At 44.6% G+C, this 21253-nt stretch overlaps 1 protein-coding gene, 1 long non-coding RNA gene and 1 pseudogene across 2 annotated transcripts; 1 reads left to right on the forward strand and 2 right to left on the reverse strand.

Annotated features, from left to right (window-relative positions):
* LOC132765781 (zinc finger protein 585A-like) overlaps nucleotides 1–2843 on the reverse strand; it is a 46239-nt pseudogene extending 43396 nt beyond the window's left edge.
* A 94-nt stretch (nucleotides 2844–2937) lies between these two features.
* Nucleotides 2938–17702, forward strand: LOC137096360 (uncharacterized). Its single transcript, XR_010909394.1, has 2 exons — nucleotides 2938–3048; nucleotides 17214–17702. It is a non-coding gene; the product is annotated as an uncharacterized lncRNA (long non-coding RNA).
* LOC137096283 (zinc finger protein 436-like) lies at nucleotides 7915–20872 on the reverse strand. The gene is made up of 6 exons (XM_067465333.1): nucleotides 20699–20872; nucleotides 17175–17676; nucleotides 14713–14812; nucleotides 13910–13989; nucleotides 11813–11933; nucleotides 7915–9480 (listed from the first exon to the last, which is right to left on the reverse strand). The coding sequence occupies exons 2-6, from the start codon at nucleotides 17571–17573 to the stop codon at nucleotides 8489–8491; spliced, it is 1692 nt and encodes a 563-aa protein (XP_067321434.1). The 5' UTR covers nucleotides 17574–17676; nucleotides 20699–20872; the 3' UTR covers nucleotides 7915–8488.
* Nucleotides 20873–21253: the final 381 nt, after the last annotated feature.

Here is a 21253-nt window from a genome sequence, read left to right on the forward strand (position 1 = left end):
GAATTTACCATCCTGTAACTTCAAATCACTCGACTTGGTTGTACCTCTGTGGGAACAGAGAGCCATATGGTTTCCTCTCCTCCGTGAGAGCCTTTTCAAGGATGCAAGGAGGGCTGTTCTGTCACCTCTAGTCTACTCTTGACCAAAGTGTAAACACTTGGGTCTTTCAATGTTTTGTTAAGTCCTTGTTAACTATCTCTGAACTTGCTCCAAATTGTGTATACTCTTCTTAGCTGAAAATGAATAGTAATGTATTAGTATGAGGTCTGAACCCATAGAAACTATTTTTTCTGTCTCTTGGAAACTATCCTTCTGTTAATGCAAGCTAAACTGACCTTCACATTTCTTTGCTGGGTGGGCCATCTATAGCTGGAATTTTGCAATTATACAGGCCTACACAACCTGTGGCCCTCAAGTTATTAGGGCTTCCAAATCTGAGAAGCCCTAGCCAGCTTGTTTAATGGGTAGAGATTCTGGGAACTGAAGTCCAAAACACGTGGAAAGCCACAAGTTGTGCAGACCTGCTTCAAAATAAACATTCTTTGCTCTTTGAAACTACCAAGGTGATTCCCTCTCTCACCTGTGGCTTGTCCTCCTTCTTCTCTTCTGTCCAACTTAGGAGGAATCCTTCAGCCAAGGCCACGGCCTGGGAGCTGGTCTCTGCCCCACATTCCCTCACCCAGCGCTCCATCTCCGCAGGAAGGATGGCCAGGAACTGCTCCAGGATCACCAGGTCCAGCATCTCCACCTTGGAGTGTTGCTCGGGCTTCAGCCACAGGCAGCAGAGAGAGTGGAGCCGGCTGCAGGCCTCTCGGGGCCCCAAGGCCTCCTCATAGCGGAAACACCGGAAGTGTTGGCACTGAAGGTCTGAATGGAGCAGACTGCTTTTCAGGTCTTTCTTCCAAGGATCCTCCCAGAATGCTCCTCCTTTCTCTGCCTCAAAAGCAGAAGGAAATGTTTCTAACTGGAGGCCAGCTGACTCTTGCTCTACCATCTTGGTTCAGTGCTTCACAGACCCCTTCTACACTGTCCCTATATCCCAGGTTATCTGCTTTGAACTGGATTATATGAGTCTCCACTGCCATATAATGTGAAATAAGGAGATAATCTGGGATCAGATTCTGGAATATAGAGACAGTGTAGAAGGTGCGTTAGGTGCCTTCAAAGTGGATGAAGAGTGTCTCCAAAGGCAAGGACTGGGCATACTGAAAGGGCCTGAAAAAAGAAAACAGGATGATAATGAGACTCTCATAATGAGGCTTTTGGGACAGAATAAATGTTTGACCATTAATGTCTAAAAGATGGCTGGTTTCTCAATAGGATCGAGGGCAAAACTCCTGATTCAAGGAAAGGGTCCCAAACTTCTCACAGCTCAAAGTCAGGGTCCTCCCCACTGTTCAGTCCAGCAAACCCCTTCTCTCTCTTTCTCTTATTTTGTGTATCCCTCTAAATCCCCTGCATTCTCAAACTTTGGGCCTCATCACACTCGTCGAAAGCCAAACTCCATAGCCAAGTTTTCACCCGTTTTCTGAACGTCAAGATGGAAAGGGCAGTTCTGATCTCCAGTGGGAGAGAGTTCCAGAACCGAGGGGCCACCACCGAGGAGGCCCTGTCCCTCATCCCCACCAGCCGCGCCTGTGAGGCCAGTGGGACCGAGAGCAGGGCACCTCCAGAAGAAGCAAAGACAGTGTTGAAGTGATGGTTCTCCGCCATCAACTCTCCTGGACATTGTCCGGCATCTGCTGGACCGGCCACATTGTCCGGATGCCTGACCACTGTCTCCCAAAGCAGTTGCTCTACTCCGAACTCCAGAACGGGAAATACAATGTTGGTGGACAGGAAAAGAGATTTAAAGATGGGCTCAAATCCAACCTTAAAAACTCTGGCATAGACACTGAGAACTGGGAAGCCCTGGCCCTTGAGAGCTTCAGCTGGAGGTCAGCTGTGACCAGCAATGCTGTGGAATTTGAAGAGGCACAAATGGAGGGTGAAAGAGAGAAACTTGCCAAGAGGAAGGTGAGTCAAGCCAACCCCGACCAGTCGGGGTTGGCTTGACTCACCTTCCTCTTGGCAAGTTTCTCTCTTTCACCCTCCATTCGTGCCTCTTCAAATTCCACAGCACTGCTGGTCACAGCTGACCTCCTTCCACCTGGAAACCAATGCCCTCACTGCGAGAGAAGACTATCCTACTCGGACAACGTGGGATCGCCTAAGTAAGTAAGTAAGTAAGTAAGTACCTGTCAGCTCCGAAAGGAGCCTTCAAGGCACTTACTACTTACTTACTTAGGCGATCCCTCGTTGGACGAGTAAGATGATCTTCCATCGTGGGTTTCCTTGTGGGTCCGTATGTGGCTGTGGAGCCCTATTCTTGCTATGTATCTTCTTCCGCAGTGAGGGCATTGGTTTCCAGGTGGAAGGCGGTCCTGGTCGGGGTTGGCTTGACGCGCCTTCCTCTTGGCACAGTTCTCTCTTTCACCCTCCATTTGTGCCTCTTCAAATTCTGCAGCACTGCTGGTCGCAGCTGACCTCCAGCTGGAGCGCTCAAGGGCCAGGGCTTCCCAGTTCTCAGTGTCTATGCCAGAGTTTTTAAGGTTGGCTTTGAGCCCATCTTTAAATCTCTTTTCCTGCCCACCAACATTCAAGGCAAGGCTTGGGGTCTCCAAAGCAAGGCCTCAGCTTCCCTGGACTCTTGTCCTACCTCACAGGGACGTTGTTGTGGGACAGAAAGAGAAGGGAAGCAGGACTAACCCCGCAGAAGTCAAAAGTCCATGTCCAGGAAGCATCCCATTCCTCCCTCAGTCCTCCATTTCCGGGACAGTAAAAGAAGGAGGCCACTTCCGGCTCCGTCCCTCGCAAACCACTCAGAGGAGCCCCTGTGCCTCTGGCCGGAAGGGGCGGGGCTTCGGTTGTGCCATTGCCGTCTAGGAACGCCCTCTCGTTCGTGTTAACCCTTAGGAAGACGGGCGAGGAATAGCTGGCTCCCTCTTGCGGAAGGAGGAGGTCAGGATAGATCAACCCTGGACTCTTCTTCCTTCCTTCAAACTACAGGTAAGGGGATTCCATCTGAACATGAGGAAGAACTTCCTGACTGTGAAAGCTGTTCAACAGTGGAACTCCCTGCCCTGCAGTGTGGTGGAGGCTCCATCTTTGGAGGCTTTTAAGCAGAGGCTGGATGGCCATCTGAACTTCCTCACTGTGAGAGCTGTTCAGCAGTGGAACTCTCTGCCCTGGAGTGTGGTGGAGGCTCCATCTTTGGAGGCTTTTAAGCAGAGGCTGGATGGCCATCTGAACTTCCTGACTGTGAGAGCTGTTCAACAGTGGAACTCCCTGCCCTGGAGTGTGGTGGAGGCCCCATCTTTGGAGGCTTTTAAGCAGAGGCTGGATGGCCATCTGAACTTCCTGACTGTGAGAACTGTTCAGCAGTGGAACTCTCTGCCCTGCAGTGTGGTGGAGGCTCCATCTTTGGAGGCTTTTAAGCAGAGGCTGGATGGCCATCTTTCGGGGGTGCTTTGAATGCGATTTCCCTGCTTCTTGGCTGAATGGGGTTGGACTGGATGGCCCACCAGGTCTCTCCTAACTCTAGGACAGTGGCTCTCAACCTGGGGTCCCCAGACGTTTTTGGCCTTCAACTCCCCAAAATCCTAATAGCTGGTAAACTGGCTGGGATTTCTGGGAGTTGTAGGCCAAAAACATCTGGGGACCCACAGGTTGAGAACCACTGCTCTAGGATTCTATGATTCTTTCTGAGCATGCCACTGAGATGTGTTACCAGGAATAGTTTTGGATTCCTACTCATTCCGTTCAGCAGTGGAACTCTCTGCCACGCAGTGTGGTGGAGGCTCCTTCATTGGAAGCGTTTAAACAGAGGCTGGATGGCCATCTGTCAGGGGTGATTTGAATACAACATTCCTGCTTCTTGGCAGAATGGATGGCCCAGGAGGTCTCTTCCAACTCTTTGATTCTATGATTCATTCCAAACTAGGAAATTTGGGATAATGTCCAGGGTGGGAGAAAGAACTCTTGTCTGTTGGAGGTAGGTGGGAATGCTTCAACTGCCTACCTTGGTTAGCATTTGATGGCCTAGCAGTTTTCAAGGTGTGGGTTCTTACTGCCCGGGAGCCCCCTTTGTTGAGAGGTGATTAGTTGTCTCTGATTGTTTCTTGTCTGGAGCTCCCCTGTCTTTATTTATTGTTATGATCTTAGAATTCTTTAATACTGGGAGCCAGATTTTGTTCATTTTCATGGTTTCTTCCTTTCTGTTGAAATTGTCCACATGCTTCTTGTGGATTTCAATGGCTTCTCTGATGTAGTCTGACATGGTGGTTGTGAGAGTGATTCAGCACTTCTATGTTCTCAAATAATATGCTGTGTCAACAGAAAGGAAGAAACCATGAAAATGAGCAAAATATGGCTATCAGTATTTGAAAAAACCCTCTAAAATCATAACAGGAAATAAAGACAGGGGAGCTCCAGACATGAAACAATCTGGGACAGCTAATCATCTCTCAGCAAAGGATTCCCCCAGGCAGTAAGAACCCACACCTTGAAAACTGCTAGGCCATTAAATGCTAATCAAGGTGACCAATTGAAGCATTCAAACCTACCTCCAACAGACAAGAGTTCTTTCTCCCACCCTGGACGTTATTCCACAGATATATAAAACCAAGTTTCCAGCAGACCTCGCAACCTCTGAGGATACCTGCCATAGATGCAGGCAAAATTTCAGGAGAGAATGCTTCTGGAGCATGGCCATACAGCCTGAAAAACTTACAGCAACCCAACCTATCTTCATTTTCCTCTTCTGAGATTTCCAATCAATACCAGGATTCAGGATTTTGTTCCACAGAGAAATGCGAAGACAATTATAATTGAATGCTCTAATTTATCATGTTGTACATGTTAGCTCAGGCATGGTCAAGCTTTGGCTCTCCCTCCAAGTGTTTTGGACTTGGGGCTGTTCAGAATTGTGGGAGTTGAAGTCCAAATCACCTGGAGAGCTGAAGTTGGTCCATGCCATTGAGGTGACCTTCAATGAACCCAATGAACCTCCCTTCTTGAGCTCCCCCACCTCCACCTTCTGCTTTCCTCCCACCTCAAAGGGACACAGGCTTTGAGGAATTTGGTAGACTTTCGCTGTTTGGAAAACAAAGGGTAGAGTGAGTTCAATTCCGTATATCTTTGTTATTATGGGCCTCAAGTCATTCCTGATCTTTATGTCACTGGGAAAGAAAGGTGAGATGTGAACGAGGAGGAAGAAGAGAGGCAGGAAATAATAAAACGATCTTTATATATAAAATCTCAGCCTTCGTATGTTTGTGCTCATAAAACTCAAAAAGTTGTCAGTCAATTGACTTGGCATTTTAACACGACGTGACATTCCAATAAGTGCATGTTTTTAAGAATAAAATGTAATTTTGACACTGCATTTGCACACAAGTGTGTATTTAGAGTAAAGCAAGCAGTCCAGAAATAGACAAAGTGGAATCTGTGATGCCCAAAGCAACCACTCACAGCATAGCTTTCATTTTACCTCAGCAGTTTAAAATAATGCCAAGTTTTTAAAAACTTTTTTTAAAAAATACATTACAATGGTACCCTTGTTTTGCTCCTGATATGATAAATAAATAGCAGTATAAGAAATTAAAACTGAGCTCTAGCAACCAACTGCTGTGCAGCTTTCTTTTTACAACAGCAGTAAAAGAAATAACATATCACAGAGCAGCTTTCCTTTTACCTCAGCAGAAGAAAAAACAACCAATCGCAGCACAGCTTTCCTTTCACATCAGCAGTATAAGAAAAACCAAGCAATCAAGAAGAGATCCCAAATGAGGAAGATTGGATAATAAAACTGATCGATATTAGAAATTTAGATAAACTTACCTTCTTACTACTGAAAAATAGAGAAATCAGAAGAAAAGAAACAGACTGGAGTGAAGTTACTGAATATTTAAAAAAGAAGAAAAAAGAAATAGTAGTCTAAGAGAGACAAATATAGACTGAAACGAGATAAAAAGTGGGAAAGAAGAGAGACAAAGAATCAAATGGGAAACGAATGAACAGAGGAGATTTCCAGAAGATACCAGGAGGTCACTTTTATATTTTTATTTTTTTCCTTTTCTTCAACTTTTTCAATTTTTTTTGTTTTTTTTATTTATTATATTATTATTTTATTTTTTCCAATTTTTTTCCATTTTTTCTGCTACATGCTTTCTGTCATGTTATTTTATTTTATGGAAACTTTAATAAAGAATATTAAAAAAAACAAACAAAAACCAAGCAATCAAAGAACAGGTATCATTTCACCTCAGCAGTGTAAGAAATGAAAGCTGAGCTGTAATTGGTTGCTATTGACATACCACTCATATCAGACTCAGCCACATGAAGTGTGGTTGGGTTTAGCTATTAATAATAATAAAACTTTATTTCTATCCTGTCCTATCTCCCCTTGGGGACTCAAGGAGGTCCACAACAAAGCAACAGCAAACTTCAGTGCTCTAAAATGCAATCAGAAGCAAAAACAACCATAACAAATGGGGCCTTCTGCTAGTTCAGTGAAGGAGGCCCAGTAAGCCTACTTTGTGGCACACTCCCATAGACCATCAACTCTAGCATTACGTCTGGAATCACTCCGAAACAGAAGACCTTCAAGTTTAGAACTGCACGTCAGCAAAATTACTCATAATTTTAAAAAATATATTTGCAGGAAGATGGACTAACAGGGCCCTGTGCTGAAGTACACCTAAGCACAATGATAAATCCGACACTGATTGTCAGAGCTGGAGAAGGGAGAAAGAGGAGGAGGAGAAAAAGAAAGGAAAGGAAATGAGAAAAAGGAAGCTATGGGAAAAAAGAGAAGGAAGGAAAGGGAGAAAGCTACGAGGGGAGGTAAAGAGAAAGAAGGAAAAGGGTAGCCAACCTCTGCAACTCTCATATCCACCTATTGATGCCAATCAGGCTTTTCAGCTTGTGCTTGCACCAAAAACAAATTTAGCAGAGTAAGTTGGATGCCACCCCTGATTTACGTACTCTGCTCTCGGATGTGAAGTCCAATTTCAGAGGTATTTTATGTTTAACAATTAAACAATTTCATTTATTACTTTAGGTGTGAATTCAATATTCTCTTGTATCAAAACAAAAGATGTCCTAAAAAAAATTCTTTATTTCCAAACCTGTAATTATACAAAAACACTCAAGCAATAGGAATAGATGACAAAAAGGAAGAACTCTGTGAGTTCATAATGCAGAGTAACAATCAAGGACTGATGTATCGTCGAAGGCTTTCATGGCTGGAATTACTGGGTTGTTGTAGGTTTTTCGGGCTATATGACCATATTCTAGGAGCATTCTCTCCTGACATTTTGCTTGCATCTATGGCAATCATGCTCAGAGGTTGTGAGACTGTGTCATATGCGTTCAAGTTGTTTCCAAATTATTCCAACGCTATGATGGGATTTTATGGTAATATTTCTTCATAGAGGTGTGCCATGACTTTCCTCTGAGGCTAAGAGTATGCGACTCACCCAAGGTCAACCAGTGGGTTATGATGGCCTAGCAGAACCCTTGTCTGCAGAGCCATAAAGTAAATGTAAAGTCTAGTTGTGTCTGACTCTGGGTGGTGGTGCCCATTTCTATTTCTAAGCCAAAGAGCCGGCGTTGTCAGTAGACATCTCCAAGGTCATGTGGCCAGCATGACTGCATGGAGCACCGTTACCTTTCCTCCAGACTCAGTGCAAAAATATGACATTAATATAATATACAAAACAGACTCGGAATTGTAAACACATATGTTCTTCAGACTAAACTAGAATTTTTTCTGACATAGTTTGAGAGACAACAGTGAAAATATGACAGGAAATATTTAGAGTAACCAATATAACCAATATAAAACACGGAAATATTCTTTACCTCTCAACATATTTTCTATTATGCTTTATTAGATAATTAATAAAAGAAAATTGGTGAATATTTTCAGAGAGAGATCAAGTTATTAATTCCAATAAAGTTCAGCGTTTTGATCTCAATGGCTTTTTCACCAAGATTGAGGCCCAATGTGAATCAAGGAAGCTTGTGTTTCTCCAGCTCTAACTGCACACCAAAAAAATGAAGTAATTGTTCCTCTGCATTAGTTGCTTGATGAAAAGTGAAATGAATCTCCGGATTGAAGCTCTTCCCACATGAATCATTTTAGTGTGTTAAGTGCAAGTCGACACTTGAGGTATTTCTTGAGACTAAAGCTTTTTCCAAGCTGTAAACAAGTAACTGTAAACAGTTTCTCTTGTGTGTGAATTAGCTGATGAGGAGTAGGATTTCTTTTTTGAAGATTGAAATAAACCCCACATTGAAAGCATTTTAGTGCTTTCTCACCCTTGTGATGGAAACTGAGCCTTTCTCCCCCACACTGTAAGCATTTAAATGGCTTCTTCACAGTGCGACAACGACAAAGATCTATTGATCATAATTAATTATTCTTCGGTGACAACTCTGATCATTAGGAAGGTTTATCTTCTGACTGCAACTCTTCCCACATTCCAAGCATATAAATGGTTTCTTCATTGTGTGAGTTGACTGATAATGAAAAAGGTGTGTTTTCTGACTGAAACTCTATGTGAGTTGACTGATGATGAAGGAGGTCTGCCTTCCGACGGAAACCCTTTTCGCACTCCGAGCATTTGTATGGTTTCTCTCCCGTGTGAGTTCCCTGATGAAAAACAAGGTGTGATCTCTGACTGAATCTCTTTCCGCATTCCAAGCATACAAATGGTTTCTCTCCTGTGTGCGTTGACTGATGACGAACAAGGTCTGCCTTCAGAGTGAAGCTCTTTCCACACACCGAGCATGTAAATGGTTTCTCTCCAGTGTGAGTGGCCTGGTGACGGTTGAAGTGTGACTTCCGACAGAAGCTCTTTCCACACTCTGAACATTTAAATGGTTTCTCTCCTGTGTGAGCTGATTGGTGAAAAATGAGGTGTGCCTTCTGACTGAAGCTCTTTCCACACTCTGAGCATATGTATGCTTTCTCTCCTGTGTGTGTTCCATAATGGAGAATGAGGCATGCCTTCCGACTGAAGCTCTTTCCACACTCGGAGCAGGTAAATGGTTTCTCTCCTGTGTGAGTTGCCTGATGACGAACAAGGTGTGTCTTTCGGCAAAAGCTCTTCCCACACTCAGAGCATATAAATGGTTTCTCTCCTGAGTGAGTTGCCTGATGAACATGAAGGTTTGACTTCTGACTGAAGCTCTTTCCACACTCCCAGCATATAAATGGTTTCTCCCCCGTGTGAGTTGCCTGATGACGAATAAGAATTGCCTTTTGACTGAAGCTCTTCTCACACTCCGAGCATTTGAATGGTTTCTCTCCTGAGTGAGTTGATTGGTGACGAATAAGGTATCTCTTGTGCCAGAAGCTCTTTCCACATTCCAAGCATTTAAATGCTTTATCATCTGCGTTCGTTTCTTGATGACAAGTGAGCTCTTCTTCCTCTATTTAAATGGTTTGAGAACAAGATAAGTGTGACCATGTGATTAAAAGAAAATATTATATTAAAGTTATATTTAAATGCTTAAAAAGGTGCAACCTGATATTTGCATATAGTCAAGATAGTTGCTTCCCACTCTGGCTTGTAAAGAAGGTATCTGTTTTGTCTTTGCTCCAAAAATGATATCAAGATGGGGACTCAAAATAAATCATTTCTCCATCACGGAAAATGTTTCTGTTTCTTGAGCTCAAGTCTCTGTGGGAACCTCTGTAGAAATCTTTGATCTGCCTGATGCCAGGAAGTTAAGGGAACTTTACATGTCCTCATGCAGGAGAACAAATCTCTAAATTCAGTTTACAAGCCAGAGTCTAGGTTGGGTATGGGCAAACACAGGACCAGGGGACGGATGCGGTCCCTTGGGCTCGTTTCTAAGGTCCTCCTCTCTCTCACCACCCTATCCTTCCTTTATTCCATCCTTCCTTTCCTTCCCTCTTTCTCCTTCCATCCTTCTCTTCCACCTTTTGTCCTTACTTCCTTCGTTCCCTCTTTCCTCTCACCTTTCTCCTTCCTTCCCTTGTCTTTCCTTTCTGCTCTCTCTTTCCTCCCTCCGTTCCCTCCTTCCATTCTCTTCCACCCCTCCATCCTTCTCTTCCTCCCTTCCTTCTCTCTTTCCTTCCTCCATCCCATTCCCTCCCTCCATTCTCTTCTACCCTTCCTTCCCTTTCCTTCCTCCTTCCCTCCCTCCTTCCTTTCCACCCCTTTGTCCTTCCTTCCCTCCCTCTTTTCTCCCTCCTACCCTCTCTCTTTTTTTCCTTCCTTCCCTTTTGTCTTTTCTTCTTTCTCTTTCCTCCCTCCATTCCCTCCTTTCATTCTCTTCCATCCTTCCTTCCATCCTTCTCTTCCTCCCTTCCTTCTCTCTTTCCTCCCTCCGTTGCCTCATAGAATCATAGAATCATAGAATCAAAGAGTTGGAAGAGACCTCATGGGCCATCCAGTCCAACCCCCTGCCAAGAAGCAGGAATATTGCATTCAAATCACCCCTGACAAATGGCCATCCAGCCTCTGCTTAAAAGCTTCCAAAGAAGGAGCCTCCACCACACTCCAGGGCAGAGAGTTCCACTGCTGAACGGCTTTCACAGTCAGGAAGTTCTTCCTAATGTTCAGATGGAATCTCCTCTCTTGTAGTTTGAAGCCATTGTTCCGCGTCCTAGTCTCCAGGGAAGCAGAAAACAAGCTTGCTCCCTCCTCCCTGTGGCTTCCTCTCACATATTTATACATGGCTATCATATCTCCTCTCAGCCTTCTCTTCTTCAGGCTAAACATGCCCAGTTCCCTAAGCCGCTCCTCATAGGGCTTGTTCTCCAGACCCTTGATCATTCCTTCCATTCTCTTCCACCCTTCCTTCCATCCTTCTCTTTCTCCCTTCCTTTTCTCTTTCCTTCCTCCTTCCCATTCCCTCCCTTCATTTTCTTCCACCCTTCCTTCCATCCTTCTTTTCTTCCCTCCCTCTTTCCTTCTTCCGTCCTTCCTTTCCTTCCACCTTTTTGTCCTTCCTTCCTTCCTTCATTCCTTCCCTCCCTCCCTCCTTCCCGTTTGTCTTTCCTTCCTTCTCTCTTTCTTTCCTTCCTCCTTCCCGCCCCTCTCTTCCATCCTTCCTTCCTTCTCTTTTCCCTTCCTCCTTTCCTCTTGGGGGATGTTTAGCTGAGAGTAGAGACAGTAGAGATAGAACATGAGAACCATGTTTCAAGATTTAAAAGGTTGTCCCATTGAGGTGGAGGGAGGCGGAAAACTGATTTTTTGTTATTCTAGAGACTAGGGCACAAGGGAGCAATGGGTTCAAATGGCAGGGAAAGAGATTCGACTGAAAAGATTTAGGAATAACTTTGTGGAGAGTGGTATAAGTGCTTGGGAGTCTGGTAGAGTCTTCTTCTCTGAAGGATTTTCTGCAGAGGCTGTCTATTGGGAGTGCTTTGATTGTGCCTTCCTGCATGGCAAGGGGTTGGACTGGATGGTCCTTAGGTGGCTCTTCCAGCTCTAGGATTCTATATCAGGAGTAGGCAATACGGGGTTTAATTTTCCCTCCCATCCACCATCTCATCCTGACACTGCCATATAACCCAGAATATCAAGGCAGAAACCCCCACAATATCTGCTTTGGGTTTCTGAGTTCACACTGCCATATATTCCAGTTTAAAGCAGATATTGTGAACTTCCCTTCATGTGGAAAATGGAATGAGTTTGTTTTCAACGGCTCCAGAGGAAGAGATCTGAAACACTGGATGATTTTGAGAACTTGTAAACCGATTGGGTTAACAACAAGCATAAAGGAGCTTTACCCAGAGATGACACAATCTCTAAATTCTCCTCCATGATTTGCTGGTGCAAGGCTTTCTGGCTTGGATCCAGCAGGGCCCGCTCCTCTTCCGTGAAATCCACAGACACATCTTCAAAGGTCACCTGAAGACAAAAAAAAAAGTTATCTGTGAGGAGGAAATGCCTCTCTGGTTGGAAAGGAAAACCAGGTCATTTGTGGTTGACTTCATAGAATAAGTCATTTATTGAAAACTGTTAGAGAAAATTAACCCTAAATAAATAAATAAATAATAGGGTTGTTGTAGGTTTTTTTCAGGCTATATGGCCATGTTCTAGAGCATTCTCTCCTGATGTTTCACCTGCATCTATGGCAAGCATCCTCAGAGGTAGTGAGGTCTGTTGGAACTAGGAAAAAGGGTTTATATATCTGTGTGTGTGTGTGTGTGTGTATAGGGGACTCAGGGCAGCTTCCCCTGAGGACAAGCCCAACAATATAGCAATACAAATATACGACATAGGAATACAGAAGTAAAATATAAAGAAAAATAAAAAAATAAAATACAAGAAAAAATATAAATAAGCACCACAAACAATATAAAATTGCATAACTGAACACAAAAAAAATTGATCACAGTGGGCAAGGCCAGTTTCAAAGATTTGAACTTAAAAACACTGGGTGAGAGAACAATGTAATGTATCTGGACAGGGGATCCAGGGGATGAAAATAGGGTTTAATTGCACTAGGTAAAGGTTGTCCCCTGACATTAAGTCCAGTCATGTCCGACTCTGGGGGTTGGTGCTCATCTCCATTTCTAATCTGAAGAGCCAACGTTGTCTGTAGACACCTCCAAGGTCATGTGGTCAGCATGACTGCATGGAGCGTCGTTACCTTCCCACCAGAACAGTACCTATTGATCTAGTCACATTTGCGTGTTTTCGAACTGCTAGGTTGGCAGAAGCTGGGGCTGACAGCGGAAGCTGACGCCGCTACCCGGATTCGAACTTGTGACCTTTCGGTCCACAAGCTCAGCAGCCCAGCGCTTTTTTATTTATTATTTATTTACTGCATTTCTATACTGCTTTTCTCACCCCTAGGAGGACTCAAAGCGGTGTACAGCATAATAATTGGCAAAAATTGAATGCCTCACATACTAATAAAAACAATACATTACATATCAAAAACAATAACATATAACTGCTTTAACCCACTGCACCACCTAGCAGGTAAAATAAAGTGCTTCAGAGGGCATTTTTGCAGGGTTTGGCGGAGCATCCAAAAACAAACAGAATACAACAACTGAGCATCAGCTCATTAGCGAGCAGAGTGTGAAGTGACATGTGATGTGGATGTAAAGAATTCAGAGTTTAGGCGACAAACAAGCAGAGTCCAATCTTAAAAAAATCACAAAAGGTTTATTTAGAATGATAAAGAACTAACTACATTTCTTCTTGGTAAAGAACTCGATCTGAGCTACTCTAACACTCATCTCTTCTAAGGTTTCAAGAGAGGGAAAAACCATCCGAGCGCTACATCTCTCTGACACACAAGCAGGGAGGGATCTCAAAGCATACAGCACATACTCTCTATACTGAAGTGTAAGAAGGCAGATTTAAAAAGGGTTGTAATAGGAAAGTATCCGTTCTAAACAACCAATCAGAATGAGAATCGAAAGAGAGAAGAGAGAAGAAAAAGAGACATTCCCAACTGTCATACAAGAGACATGGGGAAGGGAAATTCTCAGACTATTCTAATGCTAACTTCTCCTCATTGAGGACTTGAGACTTGGGCAGTGTGGGGTTGAATTCCAACAAAAACATCTTGGATGGAAGGAATGTAGAAGGAAATTCATTTAGAGTCAGGACAATATTCGAGGGACAAGGAGACTCGGCTTCCCCTCCCTCCGGGCATCCTGCATCCCTCTCCCCTTGCCCCATGGCCCTCTTGTTATCTGCAAGGAGGAAAGGCCACTCCAGTTGGAAAACCGGGTCATTTGTTATTGATTTATTTGAATAAGTCATTTGTTGCAAACATCTTGGAGAAAGATTCAGTTAGGGCCAGGACAATATTCAAGGGACAAGGAGACTTGGCTTCCCCTCCCTCCGGGAATCCTGCTGCCTACCTGATCTGGTCCCGCAGGATCTCTTCTTAGCAAGGAATCAGGAAAAGATGTGCTACTATCACTTGGCCACGTTTCATAGCCTGCAAAAGAGAGGAAAGACATTGTAGAGGGTGAAGCCGGTCCCTTTTCCAGGCTGGCCTCACAGCCCTAGCGTTGGAAGCCTGGCACTCTTTGCTTGCCCCAAGGTCTTTTTTAAAAATTCTCATTGAATATGGTTCTAGAGCTTTAATATGAACTACTTTGGTTTACGGGGGTCCTGTGACCTAGTTCTAGTAATTGTAGAGGGATGACTATATTGGATATTTTTTCTATAGCTTTTTTTTCGTGTCAGGAGCGACTTGAGAAACTGCAAATCGCTTCTGGTGTGAGACAATTGGCAATCTGCAAGATTGTTGCCTGGATGTTTTTGATGTCCTTGTGGGAAGCTTCTCTCATGTCCCCGCATGGGGAGCTGGAGCTGACAGAGGGAGCTCACTTGTGCTCTCCCCAGATTTAAATCTCTGACCTGTTGGTCTTCAGTCCTGCCAGCACAAGGGTTTAACCCATGGCGTCACCAGGGGCTCCTGTATTGTTGTGTCAATATAGCCAAGAGCATATCCACTGCCATAAATATCAAGAGAGAAGGAAAAGAATCAAATAATCTTGAAAGTGGCGCAAATAAATATTGTAGGGAAATGTCTCGTGCCAACAACATTCTTAAGCTCCCAGGCTCCTCAATTTTTTTTTAATTCACACTGCTCAGACATCTCAGAATTATTCAAGATAAGATGACCAAGCAAGAAGGGTCACCGCTCATCCCTTACCAACTGTGATATAGTCTCCATCTCCAATTTGGACAACGCAAACGGTCTCCGAAAGAGACTTCTCTGCTTCATTTGACTCATCTGCAAAAGAGTCCTGCATCTGAACAAGCATCAAAGAACACAAAGAAAAAGGAAGATTAGAAAAGGAAGGATGATTCTCTTTCAGCAACCTGCTGCAGTCTGCTTGGACCGGGGTTGGGAGCCAAGTCTGGTTTTCTTCATTCCCTCCGCCATCAACTCCACTGGACTGGCCATGTTGTCTGAATGCCCGACCACCGTCTCCCAGGGCAGTTGCTCTATTCTGGGCTCGGGAGTGGAGGACGGAGTGTTGGAGGTTAGGAAAAGAGATTTAAAGATGGGCTCAAAGCCAACCTTAAAAACTCTTGCATAGACACTGAGAACTGGGAAGCCCTGGCCCTTGACCGCTCCAGTTGGCGGTCAGCTGTGACCAGCAGTGCTGCAGAATTTGAAGAGGCACAAATGGAGGGCGAAGGAGAGACGTGCCAGGGGGAAGGCGCGTCAAGTCAATCGCGACCGGGACCGCCTGACATCCTGGAGTGTGGTGTTCAGCAGTGGAACTCTCTGCCCCAGAGTGTGGTGGAGAATGTGGTATGCTGAGAGCTGTTCAGCAGTGGAGCTCTCTGCCCGGGAGTGTGCTGGAGAGTGTGGTGTGGTGAGAGCCATTCAGCAGTGGAACTCTCTGCCCCGGAGTGTGGTGGAGGCTCCTTCTTTGGAGGCTTTTAAGCAGAGGCTGGATGGCCATCTATCAGGGGTGCTTTAAATGCGGTTTTCTTGCTTCTTGGCAGGAGGTTGGATTGGATGGCCCATGAGGTCTCTTCCAACTCAATGGTTGTATGATTCTATGATCTGCTTGATCTATTTCTGAAAATTTCTTCTGAAATTCATCTTCATGACACTCCTAGTCAATTATTTACCAATGTGAACACATCTGGGTCCTTCAACCTTTCCTCATATACATATTTTGTTCTCTGCCTGTTATCATCTTTGTTAATCTTCTCTGAATTGGCTCCAAATTGCTTATATCCTTCTTAAAATGAGGCCTGATCATATTGGAGCTATTATTTCCCTTCTCTTGAAAGCTATCCTATTAACGCAGGCTAAAATCGCCTTCACCTTTCTTTGCCAGGTGGCCCATCGATAGGTGGACAATGTCCACAACATGTAGAGAAGTCAGAAGTTTAAACTATCCTTTAAAACAATTATTTATGGCTGCTTGAAACTACTATTTTATTCAGAGAGGCCTTTAAAATAGGAAGGTTTTAAACATCAAGTTGGGGAGGAGAGACATGGTTTCTATCTTTGAATATGTTATTATGGATTTTAACTGTGATTAAAAAAATACCATTGATATTTAATTCTGTCTTAATGTTCGTATATTTGTAGATCTTAAATTGTCTTGAAATTATTTTAATATAAGCTGTTTTGAGTCTTCTTGTGGAAAGAAAAAGTAGAGTATAAATCAGTGTTTCTCAACCTGGAGGTCGGGACCCCTGGGAGGGTTGTGAGGGGGTGTCAGAGGGGTCACCAAAGATCATCAGATAATACATTATTTTCTATTGGTCATGTGAATCCTGTGGGGGAAGTTTGGCCCAATTCTATTGTTGGTAGGGCTCAGAATGCTCTTTGATTGTAGGTGAACTATAAATCCCAGTTACTCATATGTGAGTTACCGGATGCAGAATGACACTATTCTTAAGATAGACCCTCTTTCCACACCTCAAACATATATATCAGTGTTTCTCAACATGGGGTCATGAGGGGGTACCATAAGGGTCACCAAAAACCATCAGAAAACAGTATTTTCTGTTGATCATGGGGATTCTGTAGGGGATGTTTGCCCCAATTCTATCATTGGTGGGGTTCAGAATGCTGTTTGATTGTACGTGAACTATAAATCCCAGTTACTACAACCCCCAAATGTCAAGGTCTATTTTCCCTAAACTCCACCAGTGTTCACATTTAGGTTTCAGGCCAGGTTTGGTCCAGATCCATCACTGTTTGACTCCACAGTGCTCTCTGGCTGTAGGCGAACTACAACTCCAGAACTCAACAATGGTGTTCTGTGGGCCAAGTTTGGTTAAATTCCATTGTTGGTGGAGTTCAGAATACTCTTTGATTGTAGGTAAACTATACCAGCAACTCCAACTCCCAAATGACAAAATCAACCCCCCCCCCCCCAATGTTCAAATTTGGGCATATCGGGTATTTGTGCCATATTTCGTCCAGTGACTGAAAATACATCCTGCATTTCAGATACGGTATTTACATTATGATTCATAATAGTAGCAAAATTATAGTTTGAAGTAGCAACAAAAATAATTTTATGGTTGGGGGTCACCACACATGAGGAACTGTATTACGGGGTTGCAGCATTTGGAAGGTTGAGAACGACTGGTATAAATAAACATCATCATAATAATACCAAAATGATATTCTCTCACCTGGGGCTTCTCCCGCTTTCTCTCCTCTGCCCGACTCAGGAGGAAGCCTTCAGCCAAAGCCACCGCCTGGGAACTGGTCTCTGCCCCACATTCCTGGACCCAGCGCTTCATCTCTGGAGGAAGGACAGCCAGGAACTGCTCCAGGATCACCAGGTCCAGCATCTCCGCCTTTGTATGTTCCTCAGGCTTCAGCCACTGAGAGCAGAGTGTGTGGAGCTGGCTGCAAACCTCCCGGGGCCCATCGGTGTCCTCATAGCAGAAACGCCGGAAAAAATGTCTCTGAATATCTGTATTGCTTTCCAGGTCTTTCTTCCCAGTGTCCTCCCAGATTGCTCTACTGCTCTCTGTCTCAACAGCAGAAGATAATGTTTCTAACTGGGAGACAGCTGATTCCTCCATTTTTCCTCAATGCTTCTAGGCTTCCTTCAAACTGTGTGAAGATAGGCTCACCTCTTCTCTCAGACGACATTCAAATGGGAAAGACTGGCAGAACTGATAAAGCCTACAAATAAAACAAGATAAATAAGACTGTGTTAATAATTTTGCTGTGAATGTTGAATTGCTAACTGACTTCTTGATCTGGAGAGAAAAGATTAAGGGGAGGATCCCCTCCTTGTCAGAGCATTACATGGTTAACCACACCATTGTTTGGTTCCTAGAACCTTTACAAATGCCTCCTAATCCTGTCCGAATCCCTCCAAATCCCTCTACATTTTCAAACAAAATCTGGGGCGAACTGTGTCATTGAAGCATTTTTCCCCACTCAACTCCCACTCAATGTTTTGCCAAGGCAGATGCCTCTTTTTGACTCTTGCAAGTGAGGCAGAGGGACCTATAACTCAGGCTGAGAAGGCCGTCCAATCCTCTGAAGGAGAAGAACCAGTGAGAGCAGAGAGACCTCTTGGCTGGCTTCAGGGGGCCCAGATCCCCCTCCTCCCTCTGGGAAACAACAACAACAACAACAACAACAACAGCAGTCCTAGATGCTTGGGAAGTGCTTGACTTGTGACTTTATGCTATGAAATCCAGCATATATATCTTGGGTTGTTGTAGGTTTTTTCGGGCTGTATGGCCATGGTCTAGAGGCATTCTCTCCTGACGTTTCGCCTGCATCTATGGCAAGCATCCTCAGAGGTAGTGAGGTCTGTTGGAACTAGGAAAAAGGGTTTATATATCTGTGGAATGACCAGGGTGGGACAAAGGACTCTTGTAATATATAAACTCTTTTCCCTAGTTCCAACAGACCTCAGTCACTACCTCTGAGGATGCTTGCCATAGATGCAGGCGAAACGTCAGGAGAGAATGCCTCTAGAACATGGCCATACAGCCCGAAAAAAACCTACAACAACCCAGTGATTCCGGCCATGAAAGCCTTCAACAATACATATATATCTTCTTTGATGTGACATAATGTGCTTTTGTGTCAGTACAACAACAACAGAATTCAATAATAAATAATCTTGACTCAAGTATAAGCCGAGAGGGATTTTTTTCAGCCTAAAAAAAGTGCCGAAAAACTAGGCTTATACTTGTAAGCCGCTCTGAGTCCCCTTCAGGGTGAGAAAGGCAGCATATAAATGTCGCAATTAAATAAATAAACAAACAAAATTGAGACAATGCATAAAGCAACTTTAGTAAAACTTATAACTAGCAAAAAATAATTAAATAAAACATCATAAATCTAATCAGACATATTTACACCATAATAATAACCATAACCACAGGGTCCTGAGTCTGCTCCCACTGCCGCCTCCCAGCCTCTGCTGCCTGAGTGAGCCAGGCAGATGTTTCTGCTTGGATGATCCATTTGTACCACAAAGGATCCTGCATGGCTTGATGGATTGGGGACCAAAACTGCATCCTCAAACTGCGGCCCTCCAGCTGTTTGGGCCTCCAACTCCCAGAAGCCCTAACAAGCTGGTTCAGTTGTCAGGAATTCTGGGAGGTGAAGGCCCAAACAGAGGGCCTCAGTTTGAGGATGCCTGGTGAACCTTCAGAGAGAATCACAGAATCATAGAGTTGGACCTCATGGGCCATCCAGTCCAACCCCATTCCGCCAAGAAGCAGGAAAATCACATTCAAAGCATCCCTGACAGATGGCCATCCAGCCTCTGTTTAAAAGCCTCCAAAGAAGGAGCCTCCACCACACTCTGGGGCAGAGAGTTCCACTGTTGAGCGGCTCTCACCACACCACACTCTCCAGCACACTCTGGGGCAGAGAGTTCCACTGCTGAACGGCTCTCACCACACCACACTCTCCAGCACACTCTGGGGCAGAGAGTTCCACTGCTGAACGGCTCTCACCACACCACACTCTCCAGCACACTCCAGGGCAGAGAGTTCCACTGCTGAATGGCTCCCACCACACAACACTCTCCACCACTGTCTCCGGGGCAGACAGTTCCACTGCTGAACAACTCTCACCACACCACATTCTCCACCACACTCTGGGACAGAGAGTTCCACTGCTGAACGGCTCTCACCACATCACATTCTCCACCGCACTCTGGGGCAGAGAGTTCCACTGCTGAACGGCTCTTACCACACCACACTATCCACCACACTCTGGGGCAGAGAGTTCCACTGCTGAACAATTCTCACCACACCACACTATCCACTACACTCTGGGACAGAGAGTTCCACTGCTGAACGGCTCTCACCACACCACACTTAGGGGCAGACAGTTCCACTGCTGAACGGCTCTCACCACACCACACTCTCCACCACACTCTGGGGCAGACAGTTCTACTGCTGAACAACTCTCACTACACCACACTATCCACCACACTCTGGGACTGGGTCATCCAGTCCAACCCCATTCTGCCAAGAAGCAGGAAAAGTGCATTCAAAGCACTCTCGACAGATGGCCATCCAGCCTCTGCTTAAAAGCCTCCAAAGAAGAAGCCTCCACCACATTCTGGTGCAGAGAGTTCCACTTCTGAACAACTCTCACTATCAAGAGATTTTTCCTAATGTTCAGATGGAATCTCCTTTCTTGTAGTTTGAAGCCATTGTTCCACATCCTGTCTCCTCTCAGCCCTCTCTTCTGCAGGCTAAAGATGCCCAGCTCTTTAAGCCACTCCTCATAGGGCTTGTTCTTGGCTTGATTACTGTCACAGAATCACAGAGTTGGGAGAGACTTTGTGGGCCATCCAATTCAACCCCATTTCACCAAGAAGCAGGAAAATCACATTCAAAGCACCCCCAACAGATGGCAATCCAGCCTCTGCTTAAAAGCCTCCAAAGAAGGAAGGAAAGAAAGGGGAGTAAATAGGAAGGGAAGCAAAAAGAGAAAAGGAAGGAAGGGGAAAGGGAAGAGAGCAAAAAAAGCAAGTTTTCAAAGAATGAGAGAAAGAGTATAAGGTGTGAAAAGCAACAGAAGCCTCGAAACAGCATCAGGCCTGCCCTCAAGAGAGGAAGATGAAGGAGGGAAGGGAAGGGAAGAAAGAGAAAGAAGAAGGGGACCCCAAAAGGCAGAGAAAGACAGTCCATTATATGGGGAGGGGGAAAAAGGAGATGCAGACCCCGCCTGAGGGAGACTGAAGAAGAGGCTGAACAACAGCAGCAGGCCTGCCCGGGGTCACAGCGTTGCCATGGCGACACGGCGAGGGGAGGGGCCGCGCTCCCTCTGTCACCATGGCAACGCCAGGAAAACCATCGACGACGCGCCCTATCAGGAAACGAATAGCTGGAGCCTCTCTAGGAAGGCCTATGGTGTTCACTTGCCGGAAAAGTCGGGACTTCCGCTATTGGAAAGCACTTTCTTCTTCCCTTCTAGGAATCCCTCTTGGTTGTTTTAACCCTTAAGAGGAAGGCATTAGAAGCCATCAAGTCCAAGAACTGCATCATTCCTCAATCTCTCTCTCTAATAATATTACATATATTATTAATACTGTTGTATTAATAAGTTACATAAGTATTGCATAAGTTACAGTATATATATTATATAATATATATACTGTAACTTATGCTACAGTACATTCATTATATTACATAATGCTAATAATATAATATATTGGTAGTGTATTATAGATATTGTGGTATAACAAAATAGTACAATTTTGGTTGAGAAAGTGCAA

Source organism: Anolis sagrei, chromosome 2 (assembly GCF_037176765.1).
Source record: "Anolis sagrei isolate rAnoSag1 chromosome 2, rAnoSag1.mat, whole genome shotgun sequence".
Classification (NCBI taxonomy): Eukaryota; Metazoa; Chordata; class Lepidosauria; order Squamata; family Dactyloidae; genus Anolis; species Anolis sagrei.